The sequence below is a fragment of the Hylaeus volcanicus genome, chromosome 2 (genome assembly GCF_026283585.1).
Source record: "Hylaeus volcanicus isolate JK05 chromosome 2, UHH_iyHylVolc1.0_haploid, whole genome shotgun sequence".
Taxonomy (NCBI): Eukaryota; Metazoa; Arthropoda; class Insecta; order Hymenoptera; family Colletidae; genus Hylaeus; species Hylaeus volcanicus.
The window spans coordinates 5250940-5261779 of record NC_071977.1 but is presented as its reverse complement, the minus strand read 5'-3'; the positions used below and the strand labels follow the sequence as shown (position 1 = coordinate 5261779).

Sequence of the window (10840 nt, the reverse complement as noted above, 5' to 3'; positions counted from 1 at the left end):
CAAAAGTGACACGAAATGAAGATGGTATGATTCATAGGAAGGTCACGCAAAACAAATGTACAAAGTTGCATCGAAATCGGGGTGTAACACTGACCGGTGTTTCCTTGTACTTATATTTACAATCGTATTGGATCGGTCCCGGCGCTGTTTATTAAATAAGATAATTCAATTACATGTAACAGTTAAAAAAATCGCGAAACGCAGTAATTATCGTCAGTGCGGTTGATTTCAAATCGTTTTCATCATACTTCCAGTAAAAGAGCGCGTGGCATTCGATTGCATGTTATTTAAATCTGTCGCACAAACATCTTTCAACATCATTTCTCGGGGATCTTTCGCGTAGTTCTATTTTTGTTTACGCGAAAGCTTCAACTGTTACTAAAGATTTGCGTACTTAACCCCCTTGCCGTAATTTCACGAGTCGGTCTCGTGATGAAGATTTTCACCCGAACATGAATATCACGTGCCAGGCTCGTAAACAAATAGTCGGGACAAACATAAACATCAGTTTCCGAACCCGAGTGTCGTCGAGCTAAATGGTTACGGGAAGGGGTTAATATTTGAGGTCGCACACGTCAAATTGTAACAACCAACCGCTATATCAAATGCCCAAACCTTTTCAAATACACGTTATCATGAAGGATACCACAACCATTAATAATGCAACAACGAAATTGTAATTTCTGTCGCAACTGGAAGCTGTGCAAGTTCAAAGAAGACTTTAGAAGAAGGCTACCAGTGTTTGATAGTCTGATGGTAGGAATTATGGAGCAGAGGTTTCTGGGTGGAAAGAGAGGGCAGAGTTACAAGAGATACAAACAAAATATACAGGGTGATGACACATATGTGGGACACTATTTCAGGATCAAGTTTTTGAGATATGACTGATACATCGTTGTTGAGATATAAGCTTGAATATAAGGTTGAAATTTACAGGTGGACTTTGTTGAAATGGAATTCAGGATAGGACAGATGCTTGGTTCTTATACGCCAATAAGCCAGATCGATTTGGCTTGGTTTTGCGTGATACTCCTTTCTCGGTCTTCCAGGTTGGCCGGTCCTTGTAATTCCGGGCCTGCCAGACACTTTTTGTGAGTTACTGGATACAGGTGTATCATCAATGGCTTCTTCATTTTCCTCTTCTTGATTATTTTCTGCAGATTTTTCGTTGTTTTCATCTTCTTGTGTTGAAGTAAACGTTCAATAGGTTGAATTTGGTATACGGCGTGTTAAATATCAAACGGTTAATCTGTGTCGATTAGTTACAAAAACCAAGCATCTGTCCTATCCCGAATTCCAGTTCAACAAGTCTGTTACCATTTTGCGATCTGAGGCTTCGTTGTTGAGATATAAGCGGTTGAAATTTACAAGCGGACTTCCGGCGCGGGTTGTTTAAACTTTAAATCCCTGTCAGCTGAACGTGCGGTCGCACATGGACGCACTCATACGCGAGAAAGACACACCGATGCACACTCATTTGTTTCATTCTTCCGACGCTACGACACAGTCGTTCGTTTCGCGAAAAACCTGGCCAAAATTCTCAATTTTTGAAGTACGCGAAATCAGTAAACTGCCACAGTGTATTTATTATATATGTAACAATGCAACAAAAACCATTTGTGTTCTTCAAATATAATGATTATTTTCTAAGATATAGCTCTTCAAAGTTGACGATTTTTCTCGTCCCCTTAATTTTCACATTTTGTAATCTTATTCGATAATATATTCCTTATGGCTCATTTTTTTTTGTAATAAATATATGTTATTTAGATTAATTTTCTACTATAGAGATGAAGAATACGTTTGCTTTTACCTACATACTTTTTATTTTAATTATTTGTACTGGTACGAAGACTTGATCTTGAAAAAGTGTCCCACATATTTGTTAACACCCTGTATATCGTTATATTGCTGTGGTTTCAACGATACCTAATATTTCACTTACATTTACACTAAAAAATACCAACACCAATGACAAATTATTCCTATATCTTCTGTTTCATAGCTCAACAAAACGTTTGGGAATCGATACATGTCGACGTTAGTAAGTATTATGGGAACCAGAAAGTAATGCCGTTATCTTCTACATTAAATTCATTCAAATAAATTTATAACAAGTTTTTATTTTTAATCAATTATGTAATCGCTCTCGTTATCAACAACCTTTTGTTATCTAGTGTGCAAATTTTCAATATCTGATCGATAAAAATCAACTGGTATACAATGAGCTGATATATATTATGATAAACAAGTATTGACATTCACAGGTCACATTCACAAATCAACTGGTATGCAATAAGCTGATATATATTATGATAAACAAGTATTGACATTCACAGAAACGACATTACTTTCTGGTCCCCCTAATAATATTTACAGTCATATTGGATTGGTCCCGCCACTGTTTATTAAATAAGAAAATTCAATTACATACAACAGTTACAGAAATCAGAAACATCGTCGTAATTATCGTCGCCGCGATTTATTAAAAATCGTTTCCATCGTAATTCCAGTGAAATAGCGCGAAACATTCGATTACGTGTTATCTAATCCGTAATATAAACATCTTTCAACATCATTTCACGGAAATCTTTCGCATAGATCTATTTTTGTTTACGCGAAAGCTTCAACAGTTTCTAAGGATTCGTGTACTTAATATTTGAAGTCCCACACGACAAATTATTGCAGTCAACCACTTTGTCAGATGCGCAAGTCTGTTCAAATATACGTTATCGTAAAAAATATCGCAATCATCGCTAGTGGAGGAAAAATGAAATCGGAATTCCTGGCACAACCGGAACTTTTGGTCATTTTTGGAGAGACCACCTTCGCTTCCGAGGGACTGCGCGGTTGATCTATGGTGGAAATTGGACTTTGCATCGAGCAGACGGTGTTGTTTATAGCTTCTCGCGTCGAGCCAGTAAGAATTCGAAAGTTGTACTCTTCGAAGTTCAAGTGGGAATACATAAAAGTTGGCAGACGATCGGAGAGTACCCAAATCTGGCCATTTTTGTCGATCTGAAATGAAAATAAATTGAAAACGACTTAAAAATCTTTTTAATTAAAGTAACTGTGCTTGTTAAAATTCACAATTACCTTCATATCGTTGGGAAAGATCATCGTAATGTTATCCATATAAATGATACCCTGCTGCTGGGTCGTGAACATCTTATGAGGTTTCCAACAAGCAATGGCGTTCATGTTGGTTAGTGCGTAAAAAAGAACTCGAGTGTTTGGGTCTAGGAAACTGACGCTACTTTGTCCATTGTACTCTCGAGATCCAAGAGTATGGAATTCGTGAAAATTCTCTGAAACAAAAATAATAGCTATATAGAACGTGACGTAAACAAAATGTTCGTGGATTATACTTATTATGAATAGTTATTCATATTAAAAAGAAAAGAACAAGGAAACACTTTGCATACTTTTTTACTCGTATAGATAAGGCGCCTAACTCTACCACCAAACTCTAACAATTTACTACAGATCAAATTTCTTCGTACAAAAGTTGTAATGTTTCAAATATGAATGTTGAGATGTAATTATTTTTTAGTGTGTTTGTTTTTTTAATGTGGTAAAAATCGCGCTTATGCGCGCTTAAAAAAATGTGCTTTTGTTTTTTGTTCTTCTTCTTTTGTTCTGCATTGTAAAATGGTGGTCTGCACTATGTGTGATCTATATTATTCTGTTCGGCTGAATTTTCTTCTATAAACTGCACTATACTTTCTTTGCTTTTTTTTCCTTTTAATAAACAGTAAAACAAGAATCCTCCTTTAAAAATATCACAAATAATAAATTACTTTGCATTCGACTGTTTGCAATTAATATGAAATTTGTAAGCATATCACTCACCGGAAGCAGTGGCACGTTCAGGATCTCTGAGTAGTTTCGTACTGACAGAGTACTCCATGGTGCTGGACAATGGGTGAAAGTACATAGTACTGTATCCATCACCTGTCGATGCAAGACCCATACCGAACAATCCATCGCTCCATCGGAACGAGATCCCCGATACATTGAATTCTTCAGCCTTAATAAGGTTAAAATTTCATATTTTAGATGTTATATAATACATATAATTTCAATTGAAAAGAATAATAAATTATTAGGTTTGTTGCTTGATGTATTAATATAGTTTTTAATATCTATTATAATAATGCAGTAATTTGGTATACGTTCAATTTCACGTGATAGTTCTTCAATTTCTACTGATTTTCATATTTTTCAGCGGAATTATATCAATTCGAAAGTATTGATATAAGTATTAATATATTTATCATTATTCTCGTTATACAAACTCGTTATTAGAAAAATATATCCCGTTAAATAACAAACTTAACAAAAATTCATTCTCGCTGAAACACGAGCCCCAGTTCAATTTCTACTGATCATGCAATTTCCATATTTGCAATTTTGCATTCGGCCGATAGTTTTGGAGTTATAGCTTTATAACAGTTGATCTAGGACAGCCTGTATATGGAAACGCGGAAAAAGCCTTGTAACTTGTACATTTTTTAATATTTTCGAATAATTCTTTATTTATTTCAATTCCTAAGTGAAACTTTATGCGCACGTTAACCATATGCTGTTGTTCTTAATATTGTCATCACATAAAATATTAAATTGTCCATTTATGACAAAGTAGAAGCACATTGGAATCTTAATCTGAATTTATTGTTGTAATTGTATGAGTAATAAACGTAGTTAGATTCATTCGGTGAACGTGCGATCTCGGAGATCGCACCATTCGTCGAGCTTCATCTCGCTCTGATTCGTAATCGTCGTTACAAGACGCTTAGCTTGAATGATGAATCGACTCCGTCACACCTAAGAACAATAATAATACCAACCTGGGGATCAGGTTGAAAGAAGTGGTGTTTGACGAGCCACGATTTGTTCATGTTCCACGAATAAACAACAAGTCCAGGGCCTCCCAAGTCCGCCATATAAGCGTAAGTATCTTCACAGGAATAGTCTTCGACAGCAATGTTCGCGAAAAGTGAATCAGCTGTTCTCTGTTCTTCGGGAATAACGAACTTCCGTAACATTTGATCGTTCGTTAAATTGTAGACGATCAATGCCGGTGGTGCTTGTTGTTCTGGGCTATCAAGGATGTCGGTGAATCCTGTGTCAAGGACCCAGAGCCTATCGCATTGATCAGCACGGATTCGAAACGTCGAAATAATCTCTGGTACAGCTCCGGCCTTGTACTGGTGCGTCTCCCAAGACGGATATGGAATTAACGTAGGTGACTCTCGCGTGTCTGAAACAACGATATAAAATAATTATTTGTAACTTGGATTCATTCCATAACTAATATTAATCTTCTATGTTGTTCATGTCTATTATAACGAACCTTTTTTACAATTTACGAATTATTAAACTGTTACCCCTCGAAATTGTTACTGGCTACAAAGAAAGAACGTACAAGAAGAACATACAAGAACATACAACATACAAGAACATACAACAAACAAGAACATACAAGAAGAGAATAATTTATAACGACTTTAGCCTTATGTGAAAATTTATTCCAAATAATAGATAATTTTTGTGTTGTATCAGTAACCACTTTGTGATGGAAGTAAAAGAAGACTGCGAAGAAGTTCATAATGTGAACACTCATCGGTCACATATCTGAACATTGTATTTTTCTTCAATTTATCGTTTTTCCCATATTTGTTTACTTACAAAATTGCTATCGACATAAAATAAATAAAAAGTAAACAAATAAAACATTCAACTAGCACTCGACTTTCGAAAAATTCATTTTCGTTTATAATCGTTCGTACCCGTGTGTAACACATTTCGTTTTGTTTGTAATCAAAGGAACCAGTTAATTTTATTTGCGTCATTTTGAAATGAGAATAACCTTTTTGTATAAAAGTATAATAAAAAATGACGTAAATAAAATCGTCACTGGTTCTCCGACTATTAAACGTTGACCCGATAGTTTTAATGAATTTTGAACCACTATATTGTGCAGTCTTCTTGTCAACCCAGATTTTCCGGTCTCGACTAGTTTCGCAACATTCGAAAGTACTTTTACCTAATTCTTGATTATCGACTTGTTACGTAATAGGGTTTGAAACTCTCTCAGAAATAACTGCTTCAAACAGTTATATAATGGTCTTTAACGAAACAGATGTAAAGTACCAAAATAATTTCACAACACTCCCTATGACAATTGCGAGATTATTTTGGGCCTGAATAGTAATAGAGGGTTGACATAATTACATAACTGTTTCATATCTTTCTTATATTTATGTCACTCGTATATCTCTCGTGTATATCTCTTTTAACTCTTTCTCGCTGTAGTAGGTTCACTCCCAGCGAAATAAAATATTGTCAGAATATTTAATACAGGACATAGAGTAGTTATATATTTAAATAGGTGGAAATATTAGACATAAACGGTACGGGCACATAAAAGTACATAAAGTAAATCACACGTCATTCACGCATCGAACTGTTATACACTCGCAGTAAATATTTTCCCTTATTCATTCCTGACCTATTCCAAATCTTTGCTTTAACCAAAATCGAACTGTTATACACTCGCAGTAAATATTTTCATTTACTCACTCCTGACCTACTCCAAATCTTTGCTTTAACCAAAATCGAACTGTTATACACTCGCAGTAAATATTTTCCCTTATTCATTCCTGACCTATTCCAAATCTTTGCTTTAACCAAAATCGAACTGTTATACACTCGCAATAAATATTTTCCCTTACTCACTCCTGACCTATTCCAAATCTTTGCATTAACCAAAACAACAACTTTCATCATTACTCATTCCTGACCCTTCAGCTTCCAAACTCTCCTTCATTTCCGATCCAGCCATAGCCCAAAGTCCAGTTTCCGAACTCCATAAAAGGCCATAGTTTTCGATTGTTAATCGTTTATTGAGTAGTTGAGTCGATTCTGAACCATAATATCCTTTGCAAAAATGTCGGATGGTGCTTAGTTTTTTAATTATTAACGAAAACGAAGCACTATCCGGTCCTATCATCCCATCCTACTCCCCATTTCCGGTCCTCACACTAATTCTGGGATGACCTTTATACGCTTCTGGCGCAAAACTGACGTAGTAAAAGATAAAACAACTATTGCTATACATTTTTAGAACGACGAACGTTTGTTTCCTTGTCAAGGTTACATTCTCAGATTATTATCTACAACTGGTTGCCTAGTTTCTCATTATACTTTATAAGAAGGGTAAATCTGAGATCATTCGATATATTTAGAGTATTTCTATTGCCAAGGTATATAGGACTGAAAATTAATCGAAGGTGATTCGGTATCTACAAACAGAAAATAGATATGGGTCATTCCATGCCAACTCGGACATTTTTTGGAGTAACATCTCAGATTTCGAGGAAATTTAGATATATTGTAATCATTAGTGACATTTGAACGTATCTCAAAGAATTTTGAAAAATTTTCAATATTGTCGATTTTACACCCGTTCAAAGTTTTGTGCTACGATAACTCTTACTTTTCGTTTCGAAGATTTTGGAATTAATGGCAAATTTATTCAAATAGTGAAAAATCACCGATTGTTAAAATTATAAAATAAATAATAATATTATCAGTGATTGGTTCAATGAAATGATCATTATGATACGATAGAATATTTCTCCAATAACCTATGTAATCCTGTCAAATTCCATCCTATGCCGATGGAAGAATACTTACCACCTTCTAGTGGTTTCCATTGAACTGTGGCAACTTATTTTCAACAATACGTGCCATTGACAAAGAGCGAGATTTTAATATCTATTAACTGGTACTAAGCCAACAAAATCGGCGGAGCGCCTTAGAGACTAAGGAAGCTCGGAGAGCTCGAAAAGAATAGTTACAAGCTCAAAACGAAGCGTATGAAGAAGTAAAAGAATTGCTATATATTGCTGGGATCGCTGATTAACCAGTAAGTAGTTTAAATAAATTAATTACTGCCTTGAATTTGTTGTTTTTAGTATTTTCCTTTCAAACGCCTTTTTCTAGAAACGACTTTTTTTTTTAATTTGTGTACACTCTAGCTCAAAAAGCTTCATGCAAATAACTAAAAAAAAAAACGTAGTCCTAACCCTGCCTCCCTCCTTAAAACTAGATACTACAAACGAAAACATCTATAGAATAAAAGTTATCGAACACTCGCCGTTGATGTGAAAGTAATTCAAACTGGCAGCAACGCCACGCCTCCATCTTGGTACCGTGACGAAAATCCTATCATCTGTAATTTCAAGGCCAAGAGGTAGATTGTCTTCCTGCTTGTACCATGGGAAAAGCTTCATGGTGTCGTTGCTCGGCCACTCATAATCGAGTTGTTTCCATTGGTAAGCCACTCGAAGATTCCCAGTCGCGGTAACGGGCTTCCAAAGGTGACATTGAAGTAAAACGTTTAAGCAAAGAAGGATCCAACTGATCTGCATTCTCATGGTCAGTTTCTTCTTTCGGATCTCCTTGGCATTCAACGTGTCGGCACTGCAAAGTAATATTTCTACGTGACTAATACGTTCCTCATTAGCGACATACAACGTCGTTATCTCTCTTTAGGATCTATTGTACATTTGAATTGTTAATTCTTCCAGCATCGCCAAAGTTGCTAGCATTACGTTTTTCGAGTTTGAAGCGTTCATTTTGTCTGATTATTATTCCGCTAGAGGTACAGTGGGTGTAGAAGGGATTCGTGCACCGATCAAAAATTTAATAACTTATCAACTTATTTTTTATAAACAATGACACTCTACATATTTCTCGGAAATCTCTATGACAATTTATGCAAAGAATGAGACTTTTAATACAGGCATTCCTGAAACACAATATTGCGAAAGCAAACGAATAGTCTTATTTATGTTATGTTATCGTTATTTTATATTGCATTGATTAGTTCTAAAAGCAAATAGAAACGTTATTATTCGATTTTTATGAAAATTGAATGTAAATGAAGATTATTTCTGGTTTATGTATCATATATAACCGAGAGCTTTTTTGCACTCTGGATTCTTGGAACTTCTGGATAATTATGTAAAAGAAGGTCTTACAGAAAAACAAAGACGAACGATCACGTAAATACTAATTTAATTCTAGAACATGTTTACGCTATTGAAAAAGTGTAATAGTATACCGACGGATGTTTACTACTTCGAGGAGACTCAGAATTTGTTTACATTATTAACTTGAACGAACAAAAAGCTTTACATCGCACTAGAGTAACATAGTTTTCCGAAACAGTGCCACTCGAGGAACAACGCTCCCCAGATTTTCTAACTTTAGCTACGTTACTGGCTCTAACGAGTGTCTACCGTAAGAAGAAAAATAAGAATGTGATAAACCGGTAAAGAGATACTTATGTGGGGCACATCGAGTGAGTTTGGTGTCATTGTAAATTCGCGACATTACTTTAGCACATTTCGCTATTAAATATTACATCGAATGCATTGTTAACAATTATTATATTATACAAAAACCATGCTTAAGCAACTTTAAATGGAGAAACCTAAATATCTTTGTGATTCATGGAAAAACTGTTTAGGGCAAAGGTAAACTATTCAAAGAGGTAATTTTATCGTTAACGATAGGAAATAGCTTATTCTCAATTTAATTAGTTCGAGATTTTAACCGTCGAGTTTCATTTAATAGGAATCTATAATTTTGTCTACGTCTTTAGAAGAAAATAATTAGTCGTGCTACTTTTTCAAATGTACATTTGATATGAAAATGAAAAGTTTGATTCTAGAGATACGAGTAAACAACTTGGAGATAACTTAATGTAAGTCAAACTCTAAACAAATAGCAAGTAGAAATAGTAATAAATTAAGAGTCAAACATATTTATAATTATTTTAGAGGTATTAATTTAGTAGTTTATACGTATACGTTTAGATCTCTACTTATTACAAGTGCCGTGACATGAAAACGACCACTAAAATTTGAATAAATATCCATAACATTTCCCAATAATATTAGGTAGATTGGAAAGTAATGTCGTTTCTTTTACATCAAATTCAAACAGACTTTTAAAAAATTTCTATTTTTAATCAGTCACGCAATCGCCATCGTTATCAACAGCCGTTTGTCACCTATTGTGCAAATTTTCAATGCCAGATCGATCAAAATAAACGAGTTGAGCGTGATAAACAAGTATTTAAAAACGAGTTGAGCGTGATAAACAAGTATTTAAAAACGACGTTACTTTCCAATCCACCTAATATAACGCTAGATAACGATATAACGATAGATAATCACTCATGGTCTTATACGAATCAATATCTGATTCAACTTTTATTTGTTTCAAATAAAAAGAAGTTGAGAATTGATAATTGAACCAATGATCAGATATTTAAATTATTTCTAACGCTACCGACTTCAAGACAAGAATCAAGACTGTAGTAAACCAGTAAACCGGTGAAGGTAACAGCACATGTGCACAAATTTGTAGGCCACTGTAAATGCACGCTGCCACTTGCATATGCACACTTTCGCTATTAAATATTATTTCAAATAATTTTTACCTGAGTTCGAATGCACATAAAATCAAATTGATCAAATCGATTTACATCAAATAAAAAGAAGTTGAGAATCGATAATTGAACCAATGATCCGATATTTAAATTATTTCTAACGCTACCGACTTTAAGATCAAGATCAACTTTAAGAATCAAGACTGTGGTAAACCGGCGAATGTTAGAGCGCATGTGAACAAATTTGTGTGTCACTGTAAATGCACGCTGCCACTTGCATATGCACACTTTCGCTGTTAAATATTATTTCAAATAATTTTTACCCGAGTTCGAATGCACATAAAATCAAATTGATCAAATCGATTTACATCA

General features: G+C 34.7%; 1 protein-coding gene across 3 annotated transcripts in view; it reads right to left on the bottom strand.

Moving 5' to 3' along the window:
• Positions 1 to 2384: 2384 nt before the first annotated feature.
• The window catches only part of LOC128885247 (protein yellow-like), a 9408-nt gene continuing 952 nt past the window's right edge, over positions 2385 to 10840 (bottom strand). For all 3 annotated transcript variants that reach the window (XM_054139189.1, XM_054139187.1, XM_054139186.1), the window contains exons 2-6: positions 8165 to 8490; positions 4851 to 5263; positions 3853 to 4030; positions 3097 to 3308; positions 2385 to 3018 (exon numbers count right to left, since the gene is read on the bottom strand). In XM_054139189.1, the coding sequence (XP_053995164.1) occupies positions 2719 to 3018; positions 3097 to 3308; positions 3853 to 4030; positions 4851 to 5263; positions 8165 to 8444 (1383 nt within the window). In that variant the 5' untranslated portion in view covers positions 8445 to 8490 and the 3' untranslated portion in view covers positions 2385 to 2718. The remainder of the gene's footprint in view (positions 3019 to 3096; positions 3309 to 3852; positions 4031 to 4850; positions 5264 to 8164; positions 8491 to 10840) is intronic.